The sequence below is a fragment of the Candida oxycetoniae genome (genome assembly GCF_023343755.2).
Source record: "Candida oxycetoniae strain CBS 10844 chromosome Unknown scaffold47, whole genome shotgun sequence".
In the NCBI taxonomy this organism is placed as follows: Eukaryota; Fungi; Ascomycota; class Pichiomycetes; order Serinales; family Debaryomycetaceae; genus Lodderomyces; species Lodderomyces oxycetoniae.
The window spans coordinates 27,873-54,693 of NW_026055414.1; the positions used below are offsets into that span (position 1 = coordinate 27,873).

The window sequence follows — 26,821 nt, forward strand, 5'->3', positions numbered from 1 at the left end:
AAAAAAAAAAAACCGACTTTCGAATGAAGGAAGAAGGGGTATATTTATATCACGAGATTTTAGAAACCCAACCCAAGTTAAGTATTCACTGTATACAAACAGCCCATCTTGTTTGTTTGGCTAAAAAAGAAAGCAAAAAAAGCAAGAATCGTCCTTTTGTCTTTATTAGATTTGCAAATAATAATAAAATGGTTAGCTTCCCCACTAAAAGAGGTGGAATAGCATTTGGTGCAGACACTCCGTCACCCAGCTTTATTGAAATTAGAGCTATCCGCCTGTTTGTCTGTCTGTGTATCTGTGTGTCCTTATTCTGTATATGTGGTTTAGGTTATTAATAGGTCACTATTGGTATTAAGTGGTCCAATTTTTACATGCAACCTGGGGCATCAAGTATGGGTAAATACTTTTAGTTTAGATATAAGTTTTTCTTACTTCGTTTTTTCTGTAGCTATTGTTGTTTACTCCACAAAAAAAGAAATTCCGTACAAAAGCCCTACCTCCTGGAACATCAGACAGCATCTAAACACACATATAATGAACTAATAGTGCATCGGGGTAGTTTATAGAATGCGGATTATTTATCAACTAATGCAAGGCAAAGTAATATGCAGACATTTTTTAAACCTTTTTTTTTTCTTGGGCGGGGAAAATCTAGGGTTAACCAGAGATATTTTCTTGATTAATCATCTTTATTTTTTAAAATTTCTCCAGAAGGAAAAATAAAGGACGGATTAATGTTGCAATAAGTGTATTATGTATTGCTCTCAAGTTAGAAGAATCATGTCGTACCTGGTTTTTTATTGTTAGAAGAATAAAAGGATACATTCACTAAGGCTTTGGAGAGGAGTATTACACAAATACCCTGTATAAAGATCCATCTTTTTTTTTAACAATCGAGTCTCGTATTATTATAGCACAGCAAAACAACATGTGTGATAGTCGTGTAAAGGTCAAAACAAATATGTATATTCGATTATATACCCAGCGATAAAACCAAGTGTTTTTGTTTAGGTTTCATTTTCATTTTTACTCGAACAGTGACAAAAATATTGTCATCAGTTAAAAATTAGGACTTCCTGGGCACTCGCGTACATGGTTTTGAGATAATCACGAATTTCTCAAACACATTGGTTCTCTGTCCTCTTCCTATTGCCAATTCCGTTTGGCATGATGCATTTAAGCTTTAGACAGTTTCACATACTCATCGACTTAAACAATTTAGTCTTTTTAAAATTCCAAACCTTAAGCGGTGGGGTAAGAGATTAAACCTAACTTGGGCAAAAACAATTAGCCCTACTAACTTACATAGCAAATGGTTCTCTATTCTCAACCTTTTTTTTCCGCCCATTATGGCGGATAACTAAACATTAGATACTAAACTTTCTTTATTCTTTAAGATCTCCTCATAGTCATAAAGCTGTTGAGGATAAATTGAAACTAAGTACTAAAATCCTCCAACTCATTCTCTCGCCATTGCCAAAACACTAAACTAAAAACAAAAACGTATAGTCATTTCAAGTCCATTTTTTTATAAAACTTGTTTTAATGTTTTTCCAGTATGAAATGTGTCTGCAGATAGAGTAATGAGAAAACAAGTGGTGTTGCTGTAGGCGGAAAAATTAGAAAAAAGAAGGTGATCTTGTAAGTTTCGGACTTTTTTGATGAGTAAGCGATTACAAAGAAAAAGTTAGGGTGCATGATCAGTATCTGTGGAACAACATGAGCTTAAAAAATAGGATGAGTATTTTTTTTCCCAGAAATAGTGATATATTTTCCGCGGAGTGGAAAAAATAGTTAATCCATTTTCAAGAAAAAAATTGAAATGATTGGTGTTTTTGTGCATGAATTACGGTATTAAACATATACGTTCAGTTACGCAAGCCAATCAATTGTTGTCTTAGAAAGCTAAAGAATCTGTACGATGCCCAATGTAAGCAAGGAGATGTTTGAAATACGATATTACCCTTTTGTTGTTGTTTTTTTTCCGGCTCTCTAGATCCTTATTTGTCTTTTTAAATCTATTGTTGAGTGCCAATAAATCCGAATCCGAAAAAAAAAAAAAAGAAAAAAAAATACCGATATATTTTTTCTTTTCAAATATCACAATCTGAATAATAGAAAGACAAAATGAAAAAGACATATTTTTGCATTACCAAATACTTAGCGCTGTAGTGTAAAGTGAAGAAACCGTATATTTCTCATATCTTTGGTGAACAAATTGTGTAGAGAAAACCCTTTGCAAGTTTCTGCTTTCTTCACATGTTAGTCTTGATCACTTTAAAAATAGTTTAGATACGGAAATGTAAAGCAGATCTTTGCTTTTACTTTTAATTTTCATTGTAATAGAGTAAAATGTTTTCGATAGTAGAAGCGAGAACGAGAGGCAATGGGGGAACGGCACACACTCATCACTCTTTGTGCATCAAACAATACTAAAAAAAATGTCTGCATTAAGGCAAATAATTAGTGAAGGGCATTAAACACTGTGGGGAAAGCATTACGCAGGGCTCATAATTGTTATATGATGTATAGCGGATTGTATTCCAGTGTCTTAATGAAGGGAAAAACTTGCTTCCGGATCATCCTTCAAGTTTAAGTGCTTCTTGGACAAGAATTGTATTGTGTTTCAAGGGGAAAGATAGAAAAATTTTTCCATATTCTTCCAGAGGCAAGAGAAAAGAATGAGGAGATGAAATTGGTCATTAATGGAGAGGAGTGGAGAGGAGTGGGGAGGAGAGGGGAGGGCGGGTAGAAAGTGAGGGTGGTTGTAAGGGAGAAGTTGAATACATGACACATTAGGTTGAAAATACGTTTCGTGATTAAATGAAAAACTAGAGATAAACTTGTAAAAAAATTTGTTTGGTTTGGTTAGGTAGGGTATTTGCTTGGTTCGCTTATATTAGAATTTGGTTTATGATTTTGCATTATGCAAACTTTATGCGAGAGTTGGTAGTGGTTGAAAAATTGCACTTTGCGATTTTCATAGATTAAATATAGTTATCACAGTTTCAAGAAAAGATAAAATTACAGTATATCGAGTAAGAAGCCCATAATCTTTCAATCCGAAAATCTAGTATGATGTGACAACAGTATAGAACCCCATCACACACGATATTGGACCAGGCCTTCACCAATTATCCGAAGAAGGACCAAAAGAAAAAATAAAAAAATAAAAAAAAAAGGGAAAAAGTTGTTCAATTAGTAAATGTTTAGATCTCTTCTTTATGTTATCAGGGTTCGTGGTTCCACTGCATTGATGAAATTTATGGGAAAAGTAAGCTATCGAATTCAGAGTAACCAATCATCACCCTGTGTGCAGAATATAGAGAGGTCCCAAACAGGATCAGATGTTGTAGACTAATGATGTCAATGGCATGAACTAACAAAGTGATCCATTTCAAAGTAGCTAATTTCCTCTTTCTTTCTTCGAAAAAATAAAAAGCTCGTGTTTTCATTTTCTTTGTTAATTACTTACCTTCTTTCGTGTAGCTTTCATGACATACAAAAAATATAGAGAACGGTTGTCATTATGAGTATAGCTAGCCATTTGTATCTATGTCAAATCTACAGTCCAAGTTTTGGTAGATTTCTTGGAAAAAATTCGTATTGAGCCAGAAAAAAAAATATAATTTTTCTTAATCGTTTTTAAAACTTATCCTTCAACATTCACAAATAATTATTGATGATTAGAGTTATTATCTGATAAAACTAGTATTTTGCAAATTACTTTAATTAGCCATTAGTATAGCTATTTCGAAGTTGGAGTTTTCTTATAAGTTGTTCCCCCTCTTAACGAGTTGTTGTACATTGTAAAAAGAGCTGTACAAAACGTAGATGCTCCTCGCTCGAATAAACTTATCAAGTATGCAATTTTACAGTTGAGTGGAAACGGAGTTCTGAAACCTTGAGATTTGTTCAATGTGATAATTGACACACAAGAAGTATACCATTTTCAACCAATATTGTAGAAAGAGGAAGGAAAGGGGAAATACATACTCTTTCAATTATGGACGCCCATTTCAAGATCCTAGTGACAACGAAAGTCGACAAACAAGAGTACAACAAATAAACCTTTAGCTTTTACATTTTACTACACTTAAAGTTTGGGTTCTTCATCACATGACTTTATTAGCACTGAAGATGAAAAGCCATTTCCAGGTTAAAAACAAACAACACACCATCACTTTATACTCTATATCTCACATGCAAAAATATTGTTAGTCTAAAATAACCTAATCTTGACACCTTTCAATGTACATTGATTCGATTGATCGGTCTTGAAACATGTCCCTGTGCTTACACGTTTCGGTCATTCACGTCGATATGCAATCATAGGAGATAACGCAGGAGATAAGAGCTTCCATGAATAATAAAACAAGGGACAGTTCATTTTTCATTAGCAAAGCCAGCACCTACTGATTCAATATGCATCAGTTAATATATATATATGTATATATATATATATCTATGTCTATACTTATATAAATAAATTGTTCAGTGCCTTCTCTTGCTCTTGCAGGAGACGTTGCACGTTCCACTTTGTGGAATACTTGTTAGTCGTCATCAACTTTTAGTCGATTGACATTATTGGAAATTATCACCTGTTTCCTCATCTCATCCATACTGATATTACTACACTTTATACTTCATTTCATGCTGGACGGGACGGGGTAAGCGCGCGCAATCCTATCCTCCTCTTTTATCTCCTCTGTATCTAACGTTTAGGATTAAGCAAATTTCTTCGGTATAATGCTTTAGCAACAGTGCTAATGCAACCAATAATAGAAATACCGAGCTTTTGAGTTTAGATCTCTTTATCTTATTTCTTTCCGAATAATTTTTCAAAACATCGGAAAATTCGAAAATTGCTTTTTTTTTTCTTTTTTTTTTTCTTTTTTTTTTTTGGCACACCACTTTTTTCTCTCACTCCTTCCCTGATTTTAGTTTCAGCTAAAAGGTCTAATCAAGCTAAGTTATCTCTCTAACAACTTCCCTTTCTGGATAAGCTTTTCTTTTTCACATGAAATTTTTGATCCTGGCTAATAGTTGGAAACCGAAAGAGAGAGAGAGAGAGAGAGAGAGAGAGAGAGAGAGAGAGAGAGAGAAAGAAAGAGAGGGATGCAATAGTGTTCCAGAAAGGCTTTTTCAGGTATTTAGTAGGAACATAGAAAATAACTAACCTCTGGCCGATTTATCTTGGATAATTGTTGGGTTTGGTTAAAAAGATTACACTGAATTTAGCACCCAAAAGTCCTACGTACTTGTAAACCTTATTCAAGTGATCTTAGTGTATGTTGAGATTATAGGGGATTTCAAATCTTGTACGAGGATCTTTTTCTCTTACAGATCTTTCTATTTTGCTAAACTCAATGTGGTCCGTAGCGTGAGCAAGTCGTAAAAACTCGGAATCAAACAAAACGTGAGTCGTAAGATACCGGGAATACAATTTGTGCGCAAAGAAAAAAAACCTCACCATTAAACACGACTTTATAGCTAATTTCCTCTGCAACCGATAAGCCTCTCTTACCGAGGTTGGGTGCAAAAAAAAAAAAATAATTAAGTGAATAAGCCAACACTATTGAGCAGAGCGAGATAGTATTGTAACAAGCTCCTACACCAAAAGGGTACAAGCTCCTACGCCAAGAGGGTATTACATTACAGAGTAAGTAGGTTTAACCGTACATGGAATTCGTTTATTAATAGTTATTTCTATATAGGTCAAATTGCCAAAAAAAAAAAAATTATGCTAATATGTATGCAATATCATCCCCAAAACCACTTTTATTTTTTTTCCTTTAGTAAATAGTAGGCTGTGAAGCAAACTTTGTTAAAGGTTTAGGACATATTTTTTTGGCAAATGCAGCGACATCGTGAAAAAGTGGATGCGACGGTGGTTCATTGGGTGCCATAAATGGTTGGAGGATATTATCTCGTTTACTGTTGCATTCTGCACCAGTAGTAGCATTTACTTTTCTCTTTGACTCTACTACTGCCAATTCTTCTTCTTCTTCTTCTTCTTCTTCTTCTTCGGTATAATATTCCTCCTCCTCCTCCTCCTCCTCCTCTTCCTCATCATCAACTTCAATCTCGCTAGCATATGAATTATATGCAGTGGACTCTGGCGGTGTGTACAATTGTTGGTTTGTATTTATAGTTGTATTTGTCATGATTGGTTTACGGTAGTGTGTTCCATAATCATAATGATCGTCCTTGAAGAAATCACAACGAATAATTTCCTTGTACAATTTGTTCAAGTCAATTCTGTTGTTTGGATTTAATTGGAAAATCTTGTTTAACAAATTGTTAAATTGCTGTGATATAGGTAGGATGGAGGATAAAATGGTTTTATTCTGATTCAAAATGTAATTGTTAAACACGTCATTGTGTGATTCGGTGATTGATGCTATAGGCCAAGGGTTTCTTGAACATGTAATGTTGATGAATAGTACACCCAATGACCAAATATCGCCAGCTAGTGTAGGCAAATACTTGCAACTAGATTCACCAATCAATGCTGATTTTACAGAAACAAATTGGTTCATGTCAACAAGACTCTTGATCAATTTATTTGTGTTAAAATTTGTCGTTCTTTCGGGCGCCATATAAAACGAGGACCCACGACATGCATTACAACAAATGATATCAGAAGATATTGCTAATCCAAAATCAATCAACACCAAATGCAACTCATTATAGTCTAGTATGCTTGTAGAATCCGAAGGTCTCCTGTAGTGTGGATTATATCTAACCATGATATTTTCCGGTTTCAAATCGCAGTGGTACACTGAATGCTGACAGCAGTATTCTACGGCATCCACCAATTGTAGCATTGCATTCTTCATCAACATCTGTTTATCATGTTTATGTTTCTGGAAAACCTGTCTGTCTATAATATTACCAAATAAATCACCTTGTTCAAAATAATCCATTAGTATAACAACAGCAAAATTTTCCAAGTTAAACACTTCATGTATCGTTATCACATTAGGATGCTCATGAACTTTCAAGTGTAATGCAATTTCGGTCAAGAACGGGCATTCATGACCTTGGCTTTTGATATATTCAAAGTTGATCGATTCTGGTCTAGGTATCACATGGTTAAGGAAATAGTTGTAGAAGTGCTGTTGTATTAGCTGCTTATTGACATTTGAATCTTTATCCACAGTTTTTGGTGGTTGTTTTAACAACATCTTTGCTGCATACTGTTTCTTGGTATAAATGTTTTCCACTAAATATATAAGGCCATAGGTTCCAGCGCCGATTTTCTTAACAAACCGAAGATCCTTATTGAGCATGTAGCCATCCAACATCATGTTTACGTTTGGCTTTTGTCTTTTAAGTTGTGGTGAAGTGGGTAGTGATTGTGAAGTGGAAATATATTGTTGTGGTGGTGACCCACCACCCACTGTAGTCGTGGGTTGACTCAATTCAAATATTGGTAGTATATCAAGTGTCATAACTTATATATTATATATATGTAATATATATATATAAGTATATATGAGGTAGAAGTAGAACGATTGAAGTAGTGATAAGGAGTAAAGATAAAAGTAATGAGAAGAAGTAAGGACTAACTACAGATTTTCCTTTTGACAGGATATAAATATGGTTAAATATAATTTTTATACATAGATGATTCTTTAATGTCAGAGTACTTGTCAGTAACAGTATTGTTTTGGCTAAAGGTCTATCTACTGCAAAATAAAAAAAAATAAAAAAAGAAAACGGATAAAATTAAAATAAGAAATGATGCTTCAAGCATGGCGAAATCAGCTGCTAAATGCGTAGGAGTTAACAGAATATTTCATAAGAGATTACATAAGACACGAAAATTTACCGGAAGTTGAATTTTTTTTTTTTTTCCTTCTTTTCCAGACTGAGGGAATGGCCAAACGAGATATTTAGCAAATTACGTAAACGAAAAGCCGATTTTCAGGATATTGCTTTTAGAACTAATAAGAAATAGTCCATGGAAAGAGGTTTGCGAGAGATAGATTGAGAGAAACTGTGTGACTTGAGCGAGTGAATTGCTACTCTTCTAGATTTACTCGTTTAGCCCAACTTTTTTTTTTTTTTCCTACTAAACTTTTGTACATCGTTGTAAGCTTACTTCCTTACAAGTTACATCGATTCTTACCTCCTATACTACTACGTCTCCTCTCCTCTCCTCTCCTCTCCTCTCCTGCCTACCTGCCTACCTGCTTGCCTCACAACGTCGTTTCCGCCTCAAGACTTTAGCGGATAATTCCAAGAAATGCCATATATTTTGCTTCTTCAATTAACACAGAAAAAAACTGTGTTAATTTGCTCCATCTGTAATTATAATTTTTCCGCCTTCGTACAAAAAAAAACAGTGGTATGATTTTTTTTTTTTTTTTTTTGGTTAACCTGCCTGCTACTAGAAGAAAGAGGTCCAGCGCTACCAAATCTAAAGTGTCAACCGAATGTTCCATACTTTCTCTTTTTTGAAACCTGATCCAGGTAGCTCACCATCGCCTAGAATCAACGTACCCAAGAAAAAGGTGACATTTACAATCACATGAGTAAAGGCTGAACGAGATCGACGTATAGAGTATAAGCCACTGCAGCTAATGTCCAAACGACGAAAATAGACAAACTCACACCAAGGGTAACTCTTTTTTGTTTTTAATTTCTTCAAGTGGTCTTGTTCTACAATTCACATGTGATAACTAATAAATAAAAAAAAAAAAAAAAAAATATAGAACAAAGGTACACAAGATAGACGTTGATTTACGGTGGCCCTTGATTAAGTCACGGCAGATGTTTAGCGAGTGGCTCTGGTGTGTAGTGCTTTTTTTTGTCCTATTTGGTAATTGTCAATCATCTGCTATTCAGAGAAGAATGAATGATTTCCAATTTATCAACTTTACTTACTCTATTGAATATTAATGGCATAGCATATGGTAAAATCGGACACTTGATAATTCTTTCAAAATCTATACTACGGAGATAAAAGCTTAATTCGATCTTTTTTGTTTAGATAAACTATAGAGGTGAGATGAAACATACTACTCATCTCACATCATCATTTAGAGAAAATTGGGGTGGCAAGTTCACCTTGTGTGTATGTGTGCTAGGGTAGCTGTTACAAAATGCAAGATACTGCAAAAAACATTCTTCTTCCACATCATTGATAAGCCACCGTCTAATAATTGACACACCCTCTTATTATCTTTTTTTAAACTCCGCTAGCTGATGCTATTAAAAGCAATCGCTTAAATAGCGGAAATTGAAGTTATATCACTTTCTCGGAAATAGAAGTTATAGCTGGATATATCACTTTCTCCACTGTAAATCGTTTTGAAATTCTCGTTTTGCAATTATGAGCTGGAACTAATACTACACTGTTTGATTTTCCAGCCTCCCCACTCTTCCCAAAAGGAATGAAACAAAAAAAAAAAAATCATCCCACCATTCCAATCCATCATGGATTTATTTATATATTTTTTTTTTTTTGCTTTTTTCTTTGCACCAAGGAATGCCTTGCAAGAACAACACAAGGCCGAGAGCAAGACAAGAGAAGTGGGTCATGAGTAATGACTTCAGAGAAAAGTAAGAAGTGGTTACTCCCAAAAATTCTTTTTCTAGGACTTTACTAATGCTATAGTAGGAAAGATAACCCAATAATATTAATCTCATTGCCGAAATCATCAGCCTTTTGGCACTTATTGCATTACTCATAAGGCTTACAAAAATTACCTTGACATATTAACTTGAAATGAGACTGCTTTTGGTAATTCTTTCCTCCAATTTCCTCTGATCTTCGATTCATTATTAATTGTCATTGCCTTTTAGGATAAAGAGACAGTCGAGAAGTAAGAACGTAGTTTCAACAATTAAGAAATCATGCTTTGTTGTTACATTAAGTCCGGCTCTAACGTCTTTCCCCTTGGAATCATCAAAAGTTGTTTCTCAACCTTGGTCAAAACAAAAAAAAAAAAAAAAAAATACAAAAATTTCGTTGTTGTTCTACCTTATCATCTCAAAACCATTCTACGCATTTTTGTAATCAACTCTATTTCTCCTGGCATTAGATATGGGTGCAAAACTTAATATTAACTTCACATGGGTAATGAACTTGGAAAACGATGAGGGATCCCTCTTTAACTAATACAGGTCTATGATGTCAATTGCATAGAAGCGACAATTCCAAATTGTGATTATGATTCTCCGAATAATTGCTACTTCTACTAAAACTTTTTTTCTAAACAAATAAGCATCTCTCTCCATTTTTCTCTATCTCCCTCTTTCTTTCTCCCTCTATCTTCTCTTACTAAAGTTGCTTCAACCTTACCGTCTCAAAGTCGTCTCTTTGTCACTTCCCCTCGTCGGCAATATTTCACCAACTCTATTCCAAAGTTGGTTCTAGAACTGGCTTCGACAGCAGTAGTGAGTGGATTCTATTTTTACAATAACACCATCAACATAGCCGCGTTATTCGGAGATTGATTAATATAGTAAGGCTAAAGTATACTTTTGCATGTGATTTTTTTGTCAACTAATATCTACACGTGTGACTAAGATTACAAATGTATGCACGTGATACAGACACGTGACAAGGAGACCAATCCCAAGTGAACTCCTTCTCTTCTTCTTCTTCTTCTTCTTCTTCTTCTTTATTGAAGAATTTTTGTACTAACGATGCAGCTTCCCATTGCAGGCTGACTATCAATTATTGCTTCTTTCAACTCTAACTCATTGATCGCGGGAAATTCTCGTTTATAGTAAAGATCGGTTAGTACTTGAGTTAATGTAGGTACTTTATCGATGGTGGTTAAATGAACAATTGAACCACCCCAACCGGCACCGGTAACTCTTGAGCCAAATGACCCATTCTGTAATGCAATGCTGCAAATCTCATTCAATTTGGCGTTGGAAGATTCGTTCAACTTGTCCAAGTCCTCTTGTGAGTCATTCATCAACTGACCAAACTGCATAAGAAATTGAGATTCCAAAGTTGGCCGATCTTGCAATAATTTCAACGACAACAAGACTCTTAATGATTCATGATAAACGTGTTTGCTTCTTTGATACAATTTCAACTTATCAAACTTAACTGGGAATTTGGTAAAATACCTCAAATTGAGCTCTTCTTGCGTGATTGACAATTCTCGACATACTTCATCAGTAGTATATCCTTCCCTTTGCAAAGCTTCAACAGCATCAATCATTTGCTGAATATTACTGATACCAACATCAATATCATCTCCATCCCATTTCCCACAATAAGCTTCCATAACGCTTCTTAATGAACTGGTGCCCAAATTGGAATCTTTAGCTGCGTCAACGTCTAATTTCTTTGCTAAGATATCGCTGGCAATTGCCATTTCAACAACTCTCAAGTTGTAATGAATAGGTGCAGTGTCATGTTTGTTGGACACTTGCAAACTATTGGTGATTAAAAAAGTCAAGCTTTTAACCGGAAATTTACATGGCAACGCTTTTAATTCAGGTTTGAAGTGGATCGCCATGGCATGACCGGGCATACCATTAACAGAAGCACATTGATCCATTCCACCATTGTTTAACCCAATGTAATGTTCTGAAACAACAGTGATTCTAGTCAAGTCTGATTTGCTCAATTGAGTTATACCACTAGCATACAAGATTGCTAAAGTTGACGCAACACAGAACGCGGCAGATGAAGATAATCCACCTCCCGTTGGCACAGTACCATCAAAGCACATTTTCATTCCCTTTAGCGATATCTTTGTCTGGGTATCCAAAAGGAATTTATGCGCGACAATCAATGCACACCTGAAATAATTGGCCCATCCATGATTGGGGTTCATTGTAACCTCATTATCGCTTGATGGCAATTGAATAGTTTCGCGCGGAAACTCATCCAGTTTTGTATTGGTAATGACAATCTCATTGGAATCATTTGTCGAAACAGCAACAACAACGTCAACTTCAATGGCCATAGGAAAGACTGGGAAAAAGTTGTAATCAATATGATCACCAATAATGTTTACTCTCCCAGGAGAACGAGCAAAGAACTCGATCTCAGTGGAGGGAAAATCTTCATAGAATCGAGATGCTAGGTTTGTGTACCTAATCTTCTGAGCTTTTTCGTTTGAATAGAATGATAAGTTTTCCAAATGGGGTACAATAGACATTTCTAAATTGACAATGATGAGGAAAGAAAAAAAAAAAAAATCAAAAACTATAACGAGAAACCTTCTCTTAAAAACTGGAAAAAAAGTCTTTGATATGAATAGGCTATTTTTCTAAACTAATGAGAGAGTTTCTGAAATATCGTAAGATTATCCATCATGAGGTGGGTGGTCACCATACGCTGAATGTTAGCTCCTTTTTTTTTTTTCCTTTCTTTTTGGCGTTGGTGTTTTCTTGTCGGTCTTTTTTTTTTTTGTTGTTGAACTGCAAGATTTTGTGTTAGTACCCCAATATTTAGCCCTTTATACGGAAAAATTACCAAACAAAAATGTAACGTTACATTGATTACATCAGAAGTATGTATATTTAAAGAAAAGGAGATTTTCAGTTTATTTCAGTGACGATGAAAATAGCCGTTTTAATCATTATAAACAGTATTTACGATAGTTTACACCAAAATGTTGCTTAATTGCTTTGAAACTTTTCTCTAGTGACTCTTTTTTTTTTTTTTTTTGAATTATCAGTGGGGTTGAAGTGTACTAACTAGTTAAGGATGCAATCGAGCCCGTGCTTGATTGCATACTGCTCCACTAACTCGCTACACTCCCTAGTGTAACCAACACCTTTCTTTTAACCATCAAATTTATCCCCTATTGAATTGATAAAAAATTGACCTTCTTCCAGAGGAAAAAGCATTGGTATCATTTCTCATTTGAGATCATTTTTTTTCTTTAATTATTAATTTTTAATTCTAGTTTTCTGTCTGCATATTTACGTTTGTGTAATCAAGATGAAATGCCCCCCACCGCCATTTCCACCCCCCCACAGTGCAGTTACGATTGTTTCTATTTGGATATGTTTACATTTTGTTAACGTATATGTCAACCCTGTCAATTTCTCATACTTTATTTCATTGCAACGTTACATCTAAATCTATGAAGTTTTGCTCCTTTTTTTCTTTTTCACTAAATTCTTTATAGTATTCGCTTAAGGTATAAATAGAATTTCACCATCGTGAGGTATACTTTTTTACAGCCTTAACGTGATGACGACGATTTGTCAAAGAAAAAACGAGATGGCACACACTACTACAGAAGACGGTTATGTCCTTGTTACAGGTGGAGCAGGCTATATTGGCTCACATACCGTAATTGAACTTATCAACAATGGATATAAAGTAGTCATTGCTGATAACTTGTCAAATTCATCTTATGATGCTGTGGCAAGAATTGAATACATTGTTAAGCAACACGTTCCCTTTTACAACGTCGATATCAAAGATTTCAACCAACTAAACCAAGTATTCCAAGATTATAATATTTCCGGAGTAATCCACTTTGCGGCCTTGAAGGCAGTTGGAGAATCAACAAAGATCCCTCTTAAATACTATGAAAATAACGTTACCGGTACAATCACTTTACTAAATGTTTGTATGGAGAACAATGTCAAAACAATTGTATTTTCTTCAAGTGCTACTGTTTACGGAGATGTCACTAGATTCGGTCCAACTGAAATGATCCCAATACCAGAAACGTGTCCAACGGATCCAACTAATCCGTATGGGAAAACCAAATATGTCATTGAACAAATTTTGAAAGATATTCATGCAGCTGATCCTCTATGGAAAGTTGCCATATTGAGATATTTCAACCCCATAGGTGCACATCCTTCGGGATTGTTGGGTGAGGATCCTTTGGGAATTCCAAACAATTTATTACCTTATCTAGCTCAAGTGGCAATTGGCAGGAGAGAAAAATTGTCTGTTTTTGGTAATGACTACGACTCTCATGATGGAACTCCTATTAGAGATTATATACACGTGGTCGATTTGGCAAAGGGTCATATTGCTGCATTGGACTATTTGAAGAAGCTAAATAAAGAAGGATTATACAGGGAGTGGAACTTAGGTACAGGTAAGGGGTCTACCGTATTTGATATTTACTATGCATTTTGCAAAGCTGTTGGTAGAGAATTGCCTTATGAGGTGGTTTGCAGAAGACAAGGTGATGTTTTGGACCTAACAGCGAAACCAGATCGAGCAAACACGGAGTTGAAGTGGAGAGCAGAATTGAGTATTCAAGATGCTTGTAAAGATTTATGGAAATGGACGGTGGAGAATCCCTTTGGATTCAACATTGAGAATTACAAATGGGAAAGCTTTGGCTTCGATAATGATAGAAAACATATATTTAAAAATGAAGATTTAAAAGTAAGTATATGCAATAGAGGAGCATTAATTCAGGATATCAATTTTGCAGGTGAAAAGCTTGTGTTGGGGTTTGAAAATGCTGAAGATTACAAAGACGAGAGTAATCCATATTTTGGAACCACTATTGGCAGGTATGCAAACAGGATTAAAAACGGAGAGCTCAACTTGAATGACAAGACTTACAAGCTCACCAAAAATGAAGGCAACAACACCTTGCACTCGGGATTGAACGGGTTTGATAAACAAAACTTTTTCGGACCTGTTGTAAAATTCAAAGATGGAGAATTTGAAGCACTTTTCAAATCAGTTGACAAGGATGGCAATGATGGATTCCCAGGGGAATTGGAGACTATTGTACGTTACAAAGTGGGCAAATCGTCTCTCGAATTTGAATACGAGAGCAAACTAGTAAAAGGAGACACAACAGCTGTGAATTTGACGAACCATAGTTATTTCAACACTTGTCATCAAAGTACAATCGATGGCACTGAGTTCAAACTAAGTACAAACAAGATTATGGAGGTTGATGAACTTAAACTTCCAACTGGTAAAATTATTAGTACAGATGTGCCAGCGAAGCTCACTTTAGGCGTATCTTTTGATACATGTTTTGTTGTTGATGAAAAGGATAGATCTCTCGATACTAGGTCTAACCAATTGCGTGAACTCATAGAGTTCACCCATCCGAATTCAAATACCATTTTCACTATCTCATCTACAGAGCCTGCTTTCCAATTTTATACAGGTGAAGGAATAAATACAAGCCAGTTTGGTAGTAGAAGTGGGTTTTGTATTGAACCTTCAAGAGTTTTAAATGCAATTAATTTGAAAGAGTTCAACAAACAGGTGATCTTGGAAAAGGGACAAATTTACGGAGCAAGAAACAAATACGAGTTTACAAAGAAGAAGTAGCGACACTATCGACACTATCGAGCGAAGCGAGATAGTGGAGCAGCACTGACTAGCTTCACTATCTCGTTCTGCTCGATAGTAAAGTTTGATTTAGTATTGTAGAAAAATAATAATGTATATACTGACACTATCTCACTCTGCTTGATACCGTCATGCTCTGCTCGATAGTAGAGCATACTAGCAACACTAGCAACACTATCGGCACCATCACGCTCTGCTCGATAGTGTCATGTTCCAAAATTACCTAGAAAAGTAACGTTGCTAATGACTCTTTGCCCTTCATTACTGTAAATCTGAGTGCGGCGTCAAGTACCAAATGAAAAATAAAAAATATATATATATGTATATGTATATATCATTTGAATTGATTGTATCGATAACTCTCAAGTGAACAACAGATACCAAATTTCTGGTCATATCTTTGTTGAAAAATGAAGGTCTATTCTATTCTAGTTCTCAACAAATCGGGTAGTCTAATATACCAAAACGAGATACATACCGGGCTTACGAAACTAACGGCTAATGACTATTTAATTCTAGCAGGTACACTACATGGAGTTCATGCTATTGGCTCTAAACTCACATCAACAATCAACAGCAATAATAGCACTACTGCTACAAAACCAAGTGCAGAAGAATTGAACACCCAACACAACGCCTCCATATTGGCAACAGGAAAACAGTTGAGCTCTAATAGTAATCGTCTGGGCCTAAAAAGTTTAGAAACAAATTTTTTCAATTTATACATTTATCAAACTGTAAGTGGATTGAAGTTTATATTGATTACTACACCGAATCTAAACGACTTACAAGTTAAACAGATTGACGAATTGTTTAAGCTATTGTATATTGCTTACTCCGATTACGTGATGAAGAATCCATTTTATTCCCTTGATATGCCGATTAAATGCACACTTTTCGACAGAAGAGTCAAAGAAGTGTTATCATAACTCAATTTTTTGGTCCAATTTTTTTCATCATCATCGGCATCATCATCACCAACCCATCTCGCAAAGAAATTCTTTGCTCCCAGCCAAGCAGATGCACTTTTGTAGAATCAATAGAATAAAATTGATCGTTATAGTTTCTATCTTCAACGTAATCAATACCTGTCGTGAAACCGAATACTTCATTGATAATCTCTACAGTGACTCTATTTTCAATCATTTGGTTAAGATCTCCACTAATATTGTAAATCCCATCTACTGTGTCATCATCACGACGCTTACGCCATATTAGATCAATTGCATCAAGAAAATCGGAAATGTACAAATAACTCCTTTTATTAGTACCATCACCATGAATAGGCACATTAGTTCCGTCCATGCCACATTTTATAATCAAAGGGATCAATTTTTTACAATCTTGATTTGGTCCAAAAACATTGCTCAGACGGACTATAGTTACACGCAGATTGTAGGATTTCCTATATGCGTTGATTATTAGGTCAATCGCCGCTTTGGATGCTGCATAGGGATTTGTAGGGCTCAACAGAGCAACTTCTGAACAATTTTCCAATTCATCGCCGTAAACCTCATCGGTGGAAACATGAAGAAACCACTTAATTTGCAGGGGAAAAAGCCTCTGACATTCAAGTAAATTCTGTGTTGCTATTATATTGTTCTTGGTAAAGAATAACGGATCTTGAAACGACCTATCCACAGACGACTCAGCAGCAAAATTGATTATATCTGTAATAGCATAAGATTTCACCAACCCCACAATTTTTTCTAGTGGACCCGAAAGATCCAATTGCAAAAACTCGAAATTACCAATGCTTGATAAATCACGTATGATGTTTCGATTACTGGCATAATTGAAGTAATCAACGCAAATGAACAGATAATTTGGATACCGTTTGACAAACTGAACAAGAAAATTCGAGCCAATGAAGCCAGCTCCTCCAGCAACTAACACCCTTTTTTCGTAATACATCACTTATAGCTCTTGACTCTTTCTTAGCTTCTTGCCGCCTGTCTAGATGAAAACCAAATTTCTCAAGTTCTAAACTTAATCACACTGAAGTTTTTGATTTGGTTTAAAGATAAAAAAATAAAAAAAATGAAGCGACATTTGGAGATCCTGTCTCGTTTAGTGTTCATCATTAGTAGCCCCGTTTTACTAAAACCAAAATGGAGTTGTGCACTTATACATTAAAAACCAGATCCTATATCAGCGCCAGGAAAAAAATGTAACGTTACATTGAAAAATTTGACACCAATTCTTCGGAATGCATTTTGTCTTAAAAAGAAATTACGGAAAAAAAAAGTGTCTGCATGAGAAGAAGAAATAAAAAAAAATTACTTATCCTGCGATAATCTTTACCCATCACACACATAAGCTGACTTTCATGAAAGCATATACAATTTCTCAAAAATAAACCAGCTCAATCGTTCACCCCGAAGCCCTAGAGATTTTGAGGAAAAAAACCAAAGAAAAACCCACACTCACTCGTTTGCTGCCTATCCTCCTATCCTGATTCTGTAAAAACTGAAAATATAAATAGACTAAGAAATAGAACCTCACAATGTCGCTTGACCATTTACTCAACCCAGTGACTTCAACACCAACTTATTTAAAGATGACACTGGAATTTGACTTTACCAATCATTCTCATAGACGGTATAACCCATTAATAGACAGATACGTGTTGTGCTCGCCCCATAGAGCCAAAAGACCATGGCAAGGAGCAAAAGAAGAGATCAAGAAAACGCAATTGCCTGAATATGACCCCAAGTGCTATTTGTGTCCAGGGAATATAAGAGCTACAGGCGATGTCAATCCGAAATACCAGTCAACATACATCTTTCTTAATGACTATCCCGCTGTCAAGTTAGATCAGCCTGATTATACTGACGACAATGATAAATCAAGTTTAAAAGGTAAATTGTTGAAAACAAAAGGTGTTAGAGGGAAATGTTTTGTTATTTGCTTTTCACCAATACACAATCTCACCCTCCCACTTATGAGGAATGAAGAATTGTACAATGTTGTGCAAACGTGGCAAAATTTGTATAATGACTTATTGCTCGAGGTACAAGAAAAGAAAGGACCTTACAAGTATTTGCAGATATTTGAAAATAAAGGGTTTGCAATGGGCTGTTCGAATCCGCATCCACATGGTCAGGCTTGGTGTTTAGATATGATTCCAACGGAGGTGAATGACGAGTTGGTCAATATGCTGAAATATTTTCGTGAAAATGAGAGCCACTTGTTAGGAGATTATGTCAAGTTGGAAATGGAAGAAAAATCGAGGATAGTGGTTGAAAATGATTCTTTTATTATCGTAGTGCCATATTGGGCATTATGGCCCTTTGAGACTTTGTTGATCTCCAAGGTACACTTGAAATCATTACGTGATTTCAACGATAAACAAAAGGAGGATTTATCCAAGATATTAAAGAAATTAACTACCAAATACGACAATTTGTTTAATACTTCGTTTCCTTACTCGATGGGTATACATCAAGCTCCATTCCAGTGTTCAAGAGAACAAGAAGAATGTTCTTGGTTTCATATGCATTTTTACCCACCTTTACTTCGATCTGCTACTATTAAGAAATTTTGTGTTGGTTTTGAAATGTTGGGAGAAGCACAAAGAGATTTGACCAGTGAGCAAGCTGCTACCAGGCTCCAGGAGTTGAATGGTGATGTTCACTATACTCAGTTGGTAAAGTAAAGTTATTCTCATTCAGAACTATCCTTGACTTTTCAATATATTTATAAAGTGATAAGTAGAATAAATTAATGACTAGCCTGTTATAACACTATCGAGCAGTACTTACTAGCCTGTTATAACACTATCGAGCAGTACTTACTAGCCTGTTATAACACTATCGAGCAGTACTTACTAGCCTGTTATAACACTATCGAGCAGTACTTACTAGCCTGTTATTAAACTATCTCGCTTTACTCGATAGTGGAGCAGTACTTACTAGCTTGTTATTAAACTATCTCGCTTTACTCGATAGTGGAGCAGTACTTACTAGCTTGTTATTAAACTATCTCGCTTTACTCGATAGTGGAGCAGTACTTACTAGCTTGTTATTAAACTATCTCGCTCTACTCAATAGTGGAGCAGTGCTCCACTAGCTCGCTACGCTCCCTAGTGTCGGATAGTGTTTTCTTTTCTTTCTTTTCTTTTTGCAGTAATTGATCTCATCACAAAGATTAAGTTTTTTTTTTCTTTTTTTTTCACTATTTTCAGTCAACTGTAAAGCACCATCAAAAGTTTAGGATATTAAACTCCAGTTATGGATAGTGAGTACTTAGAATCTACTCCAGATGTAGATACTGCTGCGGATCCCATTATTAAACAATCGAAACCACCTCTTGACTCGAGGATAGGCAGGGATGCACCATTTGTGTTTGGCCAGCGATATCTTGAAAATGAAGAAGATGTATTTAATCATAATGCCTGGGATAATGTAGAATGGGGAGAAGAACAAATAAATCAAGCGCGAGAAATGATTGCAAAGCAATACGAGTCTCCAGTTAAGGATTACGACAAATCATTATTCAATGCCAATCCCGCGAAATATTGGGATATTTTTTATAAGCAGAATAAAGATAATTTCTTTAAAGATCGAAAATGGTTACAGATTGAGTTCCCATTGTTGTATAAAGTCACTGCAAAGGATTATCAAGAACCAACCACAATTTTGGAAGTTGGATGTGGCGCAGGCAACACTTTTTATCCGATTTTAAACCAAAATGGAAACAAGAACTTGAGATTATTTGGATCTGATTATTCCAAAGTGGCAGTAGATTTGGTGCGATCGAATGAGACATTTGCCAGTCAACATGAACAGGGAATAGCTCATTGTTCAGTATGGGACTTGGCTAACCCAGAGGGACTATTACCAGAAGGCATGGAGCCGAATTCTGCAGACATTGTGATAATGGTTTTTGTCTTTTCAGCATTACACCCTAATCAATGGAAACAGGCTGTGGAGAACCTTGCACAGATATTGAAACCTGGTGGAACAATTTTGTTTCGAGATTATGGACGATACGATTTGGCACAAGTGCGTTTTAAGAAGGGCAGACTATTGGAGGACAATTTCTATGTACGAGGTGATGGAACAAGAGTTTATTTTTTCACAGAAGAGGAATTGGAACAGATTTTTTGTGAAAACGGTCCGTTTGTAAAAGAGATGATTGGTACTGATAGAAGATTATTGGTGAATAGAAAGAAGCAATTGAAAATGTACCGAAACTGGTTACAAGGTGTTTTTAAAGCATGATTATGTTGATATATAGTACATTATCTAAATGCTTGAACAAGTGCCAAATTTCTTCAAATTGTACTTGCAAAAGAGGTGTTGCATCGATTCCTTGTATATAAGGCCGAGAGATGTCTAGCAAATTGGCAATATGTTGCTCGAGAAAGTCAGCTAGAATTTGGTTTGGGGCTACGGGAACTTGTACTACTGTATTACCATCGGGTAGAAACATCTTCACTGGAAGACAATGTATCAGTTTGATTGTTTTTTTGATTAATAGGGTATAATCATACAAGTTTCTCGTTAAAATCAGGTTCCACAACTGTTCCGAATTTTGCTCACTCAACTGCATGATCGGTTTAGCTGTACCATTGATTACAAAGGATGACTGTTTTAGCAGATTTTTGAGGATCTCAACGAGCGATCTTGAGTAGTCGATAGAAAGACCATCTTGACTTTTGTAAGTAAAGGGGATTATATAATCTGACGGGTACTGACTACCTATTTTCATATCCAATTTCCAATAGCGGCTGCCGCTACCGCTACCGCTGCTGTTGCTGCTGCTGCTGCTATTTTGTTTGTTTTGCAAACGTGCCGGTAGATGTAAATAGTCGTATAAAACACCAATGGGTAAATTCCATTTTATTGGACTCCCTTCATATTCCAACCATATCGGGTTCACGATCTCATCCCTGATATACAATTGGAAATACGCTTTTAGTTTGGGGTAAATTAGTGGGAAATAGGAGTTTCTATAACCTTTTGTTAAATACTCTATATCCTGGCCATTTAGAGATAAAACTATCTTTAGATTTATTGAACCATTCCATACGCTTTTCTTAATCTCTATAATGTTATCCCCACACATGAAACATGAAGCAATGAACTAACAGAAACAACGAAAACAATCAAGACTAGCCCCGTGCGTATATATCCAAGCAACTTGATGTTTTGTTCACTATTTCAAAGTAAAGCCAGCCTTCCTTTGTTCTACATTTACGATAATGAATAAAAACTTGTCAGTGGAAAAAAAAAAAAAAAAGAATCACCAGAATTAAACGCCGACATGAATCAATGCATAGAGGAGCCAGAATGACAAAGAAAGAGAAAGATCCAGCTCTTGCTTTTAGTTAGATTAAACTAGAGACGTTTTTATTTAGTACAAAAGAACCCCTGTAATTCCATAATCATGGAAGCATCCTTACAAACAGACGGGTTTGGTTTTTCTCTTTTTATCTCTTTTCCTAAGCTGTAATGAAGAAATCTGGAAATAAACAAGTACTTTCAAGAATTGATATACCACCAATGATACCAGCTTTGTGTATGGAGGGATTATCTCAAGCAGTAGATACATTCGTACCTGGCTCACATGTTATGGACGATCTTCCGCAACAATTACCTGTTTATGATAAATCAACGGGCACATTCAAAAGGTTTGTTAATCGAAAAAAGAAGAACCAAAAGGAGATAGTTATCCCACCACCGCAATCAATTCAAGCCTCTAGAAATGGGAATGCACCATATGCATCATATCGAAGAAGTAGCTGTATGCCGGTGGTTGTGAAAAATCCACAGATGGTGTTGAGAGAAGAAACCATGCTGTACCAAAAATCCGTTGCTAAACAGTCCGAGGCACCAAGAAATAAACCATTTCCAACCAACAGGATTAATTTCCGCGAGGAATATGATAGATACTGTAATTACACTTCTCGTAGCAGTTCCTTTGGTGAGACAATTTGCTAGAAAAAAGTTCACAACAAGAAAACCAAATACATCAGAGGTTATCAAAAACTTATCTTGAATTGTTCAACAACGTAAAAAAATAGTCAATTCAATTGACAACATCATATATTCATGAACTTATAAGTTAAAGAATTGCTCTCACCCTCTGTGTGTGTGTGTGGGGGGGGGGGCTTCACTATACATATTTTTGTATATATACACGGGTTTCTTTCTTCTTTACTTTACAATTTGGTAACTAATTCATCCCCTTTATATTTTTCCAAAATATCCTCTATGTTGAACTTTTTGGCAATTGTTGGATTAATGAATCTTCCGCCTAAATAATGAACCTTATCTGGTCCACTGTTGATAAACCTTTCAGCGCATGGTTTCGGAGCACTCAAGCTGATAAGAGTTGATGCTTTGATATCAATATCTGTTGGACCATCATCAACATCCCAACCCGATGGAATGTCCACAGAAACAACAGGTGGTAATTCTTGATGATTTTGGGAAATGTATGAGATAACATCCTTGAAAACACCTCTAATTGGTGGTTTAAAAGAAAAGCCGAAAATAGAGTCCAAAATAACCCCAACTTCCCCCTTTTTGCTAAGCAATTGTTTAATTTCGTCCAATGTTGAAATCTCCTTGGCTTCCAAATCTTTCAATTGTTTGATCAAATTGGTATATAATTTATTGCTTTCTGTTTTTTTGGGATAATAAATAACTGGATCATAAGCACCCCATATCTTCAAATGGCGTGCTGCCACTAGGCCATCACCACCATTATTACCAGGACCAACCAAAACAAGAACTTTTTGTAAAGGTGGTTGATGTGTTGCTTGTGGAGGGTACTCTTTAAATATTGCTTTCGCAACCGATAATCCTGCGATTTCCATTAATTGATCAATTGAAAATGCACCAGTCGACATTAGCTCTTGATCCAATTGTGCAGCGGCCTTTGCCGATAATGTTTTAAAACCCGCTGTCATAATACCCATTGGTTAAAAAAAAAATCCGAAACCTAGTCTTGTCTACCAAACCTAAACTTAATCCGAAACCTAGCCTTGTCTACCAAACCTTAAACCTAATCCGAAACCCAAACCCAAACCTAGACAAGTTCTTTACAATCAACAGGGTACCCCGGATAGTCAAATGAACAAAACAGGAGAGGTGCCGATTTTCTTTTTTTTGCAATAACACATGGTAGCATCCAAACGAAAGAGATGCAGCACGGTAGCGTCTCAATAAAAGAAGTGCCATTTTTGTTGATGTTGCAATAGCACACGGTAGCGCCACGATAACACATGGTAGCACAGTTAAAAGCCCAAAAAAGAAAAGAAAAAAAGTGACGACGTTTTTGAGACTGAGCTATTTTTATATGTATGATTGGGACATTTTAATTAGAGAGTAAACGAAAACACGACAAAAACTGTGCTAAATGAAGATAACTAGCCTGTGACTGAAATTCTGCTAAATGCTAGATGCTAAATGAAGATAGCTAGCCGTGACTCAAAAGAGATAGCTAGCCGTGACTCAAAAGAGATAGCTAGCCGTGACTCAAAAGAGATAACTAGCCGTGACTCAAATTCTGCTGAATGAGATAACTAGGTGTGATTGCAATAAAAAAAAAACAATAACTTAAAGACTTTTACTTGTTGTCTTGTTGTCTAAGACCAACAATTTGCACCCTAAATTTACAAAACAAAATAAGAAATAATCCCACGCAGCTACACACAGATGCATACACACCTACACAGATAGACACATATAGCTACTCTACTCGGTTACACAGACAAAAACATTTTAACTTATACTTATTAACCCTCTACTTATTTAACCTACTCATACAGTTTAGTGCTACTTTAGGTGTTATGTTTCACTCCAAGTGAACAGAGTAACAACTTTCTCAATAATAACAAAAAAACAGAAACGGTGACAAAACGAAGAAAAAATAAAAAAAAAAAAATTATAATTTAAGGAAAAATCAAAACGTAATCAATTTTCATGCAAGTAAAGGGATTGGAGACTATATTAAGGTAACCCAAACCAACGATCTAAGTATACTCTAAAACTTTTCTCTGTACCACAAGTGCTGCCACTATAGTTGTTGCCACCATTCAAAGTTTCTGTCCACAACTAAAAGTTACTTGTGCTTCTAGAGAACACCCACCTCTAACCGCTCCACATCCATAACACGTCTTGAAGTTATCAAAAATATATTTTTCAAGGTCCACCAACTCTTTGTCCATTTTTTTTTTTCTCCCAACTACCAGTGAAGTAGTGTAATTATTATCACCAGGTTTCAGTTTTTTTTTTCTTCTAGAAAAAAAGGGGGACAGAAAAGACAGAAAAGACAGAAAAACAGAAAAAACAGATAAAACATCATTCTTGGGGTCTTTGTTTCAAAGATGGATCTGTACAATTATGGCTCGCCAATTGTCAACAATGGTAATGGCCACACTAGTCACCATTCACCGATCATCAACTACAGGAAAGATGCCAAAAAGGGTATCAAGTTTACATTTATGGTTGTAGGTGAGCTGGGTACTGGTAAGACGACTTTTATCAATAGTTTATTAAATAAAAAGGTATTGAATCATCGGTATGAAACTGGTCAATCTGCATTGAGTTCTGTTGGGGAAACAAAAACATTAAGTTTCACTTCTGCCAAATCTGTTGCTTTGCCAAATACTTCAATGCTAACAAGAAGCGAGTTTAATCCGTCTACTATTAACGAAGAGCCGGGTATTGCCTTGTCTGAAACCAAGGTTGAAATTATTGATGATGACAATTTGAAAATTTTGCTCAATATCATTGATACCCCTGGATTTGGAGAAAATTTAAATAACGAAATATGTTTTGTTGAAATTGAAAACTACTTGAAGCAGCAATTTGATTTGGTTTTAGCAGAGGAAACAAGAATCAAGAGAAATCCGCGGTTTGTTGATACAAGAGTACATGTGATGCTTTACTTTATTACTCCAACAGGACACGGATTAAGAGAAATTGATATACAGTGTATGAAGCGCTTATCCAAATATGTAAACATTATACCTGTTATTGGCAAAGCCGATACATTTACTCCAAAAGAGTTGCAATTTTTCAAACAGCAAATCAGAATTGATATAGAAAAGTTTAATGTGCCAATTTTCCAATTTGACAATTTTTTGAACGAATACGACGAAGAGGAGGATCATGATTTGATTCAAGAATGCAAATTCTTGTCTGATTTGCAACCTTTTGCCGTGGTTACATCTGAGGAGAGCTTTGAAATCAAGGATAATAAAACTGGCCAAACAAAGATAATTAAGGCGAGAATGTACCCTTGGGGATTTGTGGATATTGAGGATACTAGAGCTAGCGATTTTGCAATTTTGAAGTCGGTGTTATTGGGCTCACATCTACAGGATTTGAAAGATTTAACTCACGATTTCTTGTATGAAACTTATAGGACTGAAAGGTTGACCAAAGTTACCGGAGGCGATGTTTTTAATGAAGACGATTATGAGGAGAGCGAATTCCACGACACGGTTGAGCATCATGAAACCGATGACAAGGGAGGAGTTTCTAATTCCGGGGCAATACCATCATTATCGAACCTAGCACAATTAACCAACACTGCGGGAGATGCTCATCACAATCACGGCAACGGACATGGACATGGCCACAACAATGACAATCATTCAATAAACTCAACAAGTTCATCGGCTAAGAAATCGACATCGATGTTATTAGACGATGAAACTTCAATTTCCTCGATACCCCATTTGAAGAACTACACCAACTATACGTCAAGCACCTCAACTTTTTCAGTCGAGGAGAGAGCACCTAATAACAATGCGTTCAAGAGATTGTCGATTGGACCTCAGCGTAATCAATTGCGTCAAATATCTGAAACGGTACCTTATGTTTTGAGGCACGAAAGGATTTTAGAGAGGCAGCATAAACTAGAAGAGATGGAAATGGCGAGTGCCAAAGAATTGGCGAATAGGGCCGCTTTGTTGGAAAAGAAGGCTCAACTTTTAAAACAAAAGGAAAAGGAATTGATGAGACAGTTGGAGCTAGCTAATCGGAACAAGAATAGTCACAATATCTCTGTTGCAAGACAGAGTGACAATGTTGAAGTAGTTAATCACGACGACGACGACGATGACGACGACGACGCTGATGCTGCTGTTGCTGCTGCTAATAACAAGCAACGTCACTCTAGAGAGGGTAATGGATATATTGCAAAAGACGAGACCTTGACTGATTTGCACTCTTTAGTTAACGAGAAGCAACAGCAACAACAGCAACCGCCTTTACAACCTCCATTATTGTCATTAGAGCAACAACAGCAGCAATCATCACAACCATCATCACCACAACAACAGCAACCACCACAAAAACTCCAACGTTAGAGACTCTTTTTATGAAATCTACTTGAAGAAGAGGATAACTTCAGATTTTCAAGACCAAACTTTACAGGAAAGTAGTGTGTTTTTTAACAAAATTGTATTGTAGTTCTTTTTTTTTTTTTTTCCTGATTAGAAAAAATACAATTAAGTTTTACAAGTTATTAAAAGAAAAAGAAAGGACCCCCAACCTCGCTTTTTCAAGTTGTAGTTTT

The 26,821-nt window shown here is 35.8% G+C and overlaps 9 protein-coding genes across 9 annotated transcripts; 5 read left to right on the forward strand and 4 right to left on the reverse strand. All coding sequences in view use genetic code 12, as the record gives it.

The window, feature by feature from the left end:
* Positions 1 to 5,795: 5,795 nt before the first annotated feature.
* On the reverse strand, positions 5,796 to 7,457 carry SHA3 (putative serine/threonine protein kinase; the record flags this gene model as incomplete). The annotated part of the gene is made up of 1 exon (XM_049323462.1): positions 5,796 to 7,457. One exon carries the CDS (start codon positions 7,455 to 7,457, stop codon positions 5,796 to 5,798), a length of 1,662 nt encoding a protein of 553 aa, XP_049180669.1.
* Positions 7,458 to 10,637: 3,180 nt separating this feature from the next.
* GAL1 (galactokinase) lies at positions 10,638 to 12,140 on the reverse strand (the record flags this gene model as incomplete). Its single annotated transcript, XM_049323464.1, has 1 exon — positions 10,638 to 12,140. One exon carries the CDS (start codon positions 12,138 to 12,140, stop codon positions 10,638 to 10,640), a length of 1,503 nt encoding a protein of 500 aa, XP_049180670.1.
* Positions 12,141 to 13,213: 1,073 nt separating this feature from the next.
* On the forward strand, positions 13,214 to 15,259 carry GAL10 (bifunctional UDP-glucose 4-epimerase/aldose 1-epimerase; the record flags this gene model as incomplete). Its single annotated transcript, XM_049323465.1, has 1 exon — positions 13,214 to 15,259. The coding sequence occupies one exon, from the start codon at positions 13,214 to 13,216 to the stop codon at positions 15,257 to 15,259; it is 2,046 nt and encodes a 681-aa protein (XP_049180671.1).
* Positions 15,260 to 16,210: 951 nt separating this feature from the next.
* On the reverse strand, positions 16,211 to 17,194 carry GAL102 (Gal102p; the record flags this gene model as incomplete). The annotated part of the gene is made up of 1 exon (XM_049323466.1): positions 16,211 to 17,194. One exon carries the CDS (start codon positions 17,192 to 17,194, stop codon positions 16,211 to 16,213), a length of 984 nt encoding a protein of 327 aa, XP_049180672.1.
* Positions 17,195 to 17,786: 592 nt separating this feature from the next.
* Positions 17,787 to 18,938, forward strand: GAL7 (UDP-glucose:hexose-1-phosphate uridylyltransferase; the record flags this gene model as incomplete). Its single annotated transcript, XM_049323467.1, has 1 exon — positions 17,787 to 18,938. The coding sequence occupies one exon, from the start codon at positions 17,787 to 17,789 to the stop codon at positions 18,936 to 18,938; it is 1,152 nt and encodes a 383-aa protein (XP_049180673.1).
* Positions 18,939 to 19,512: 574 nt separating this feature from the next.
* Positions 19,513 to 20,505, forward strand: ABP140 (Abp140p; the record flags this gene model as incomplete). Its single annotated transcript, XM_049323468.1, has 1 exon — positions 19,513 to 20,505. One exon carries the CDS (start codon positions 19,513 to 19,515, stop codon positions 20,503 to 20,505), a length of 993 nt encoding a protein of 330 aa, XP_049180674.1.
* A 1,233-nt stretch (positions 20,506 to 21,738) lies between these two features.
* KGF56_002259 (uncharacterized protein) lies at positions 21,739 to 22,227 on the forward strand (the record flags this gene model as incomplete). The annotated part of the gene is made up of 1 exon (XM_049323469.1): positions 21,739 to 22,227. One exon carries the CDS (start codon positions 21,739 to 21,741, stop codon positions 22,225 to 22,227), a length of 489 nt encoding a protein of 162 aa, XP_049180675.1.
* Positions 22,228 to 22,448: 221 nt separating this feature from the next.
* KGF56_002260 (NADHX epimerase) lies at positions 22,449 to 23,201 on the reverse strand (the record flags this gene model as incomplete). Its single annotated transcript, XM_049323470.1, has 1 exon — positions 22,449 to 23,201. The coding sequence occupies one exon, from the start codon at positions 23,199 to 23,201 to the stop codon at positions 22,449 to 22,451; it is 753 nt and encodes a 250-aa protein (XP_049180676.1).
* Positions 23,202 to 24,620: 1,419 nt separating this feature from the next.
* SEP7 (septin) lies at positions 24,621 to 26,612 on the forward strand (the record flags this gene model as incomplete). The annotated part of the gene is made up of 1 exon (XM_049323471.1): positions 24,621 to 26,612. The coding sequence occupies one exon, from the start codon at positions 24,621 to 24,623 to the stop codon at positions 26,610 to 26,612; it is 1,992 nt and encodes a 663-aa protein (XP_049180677.1).
* Positions 26,613 to 26,821: the final 209 nt, after the last annotated feature.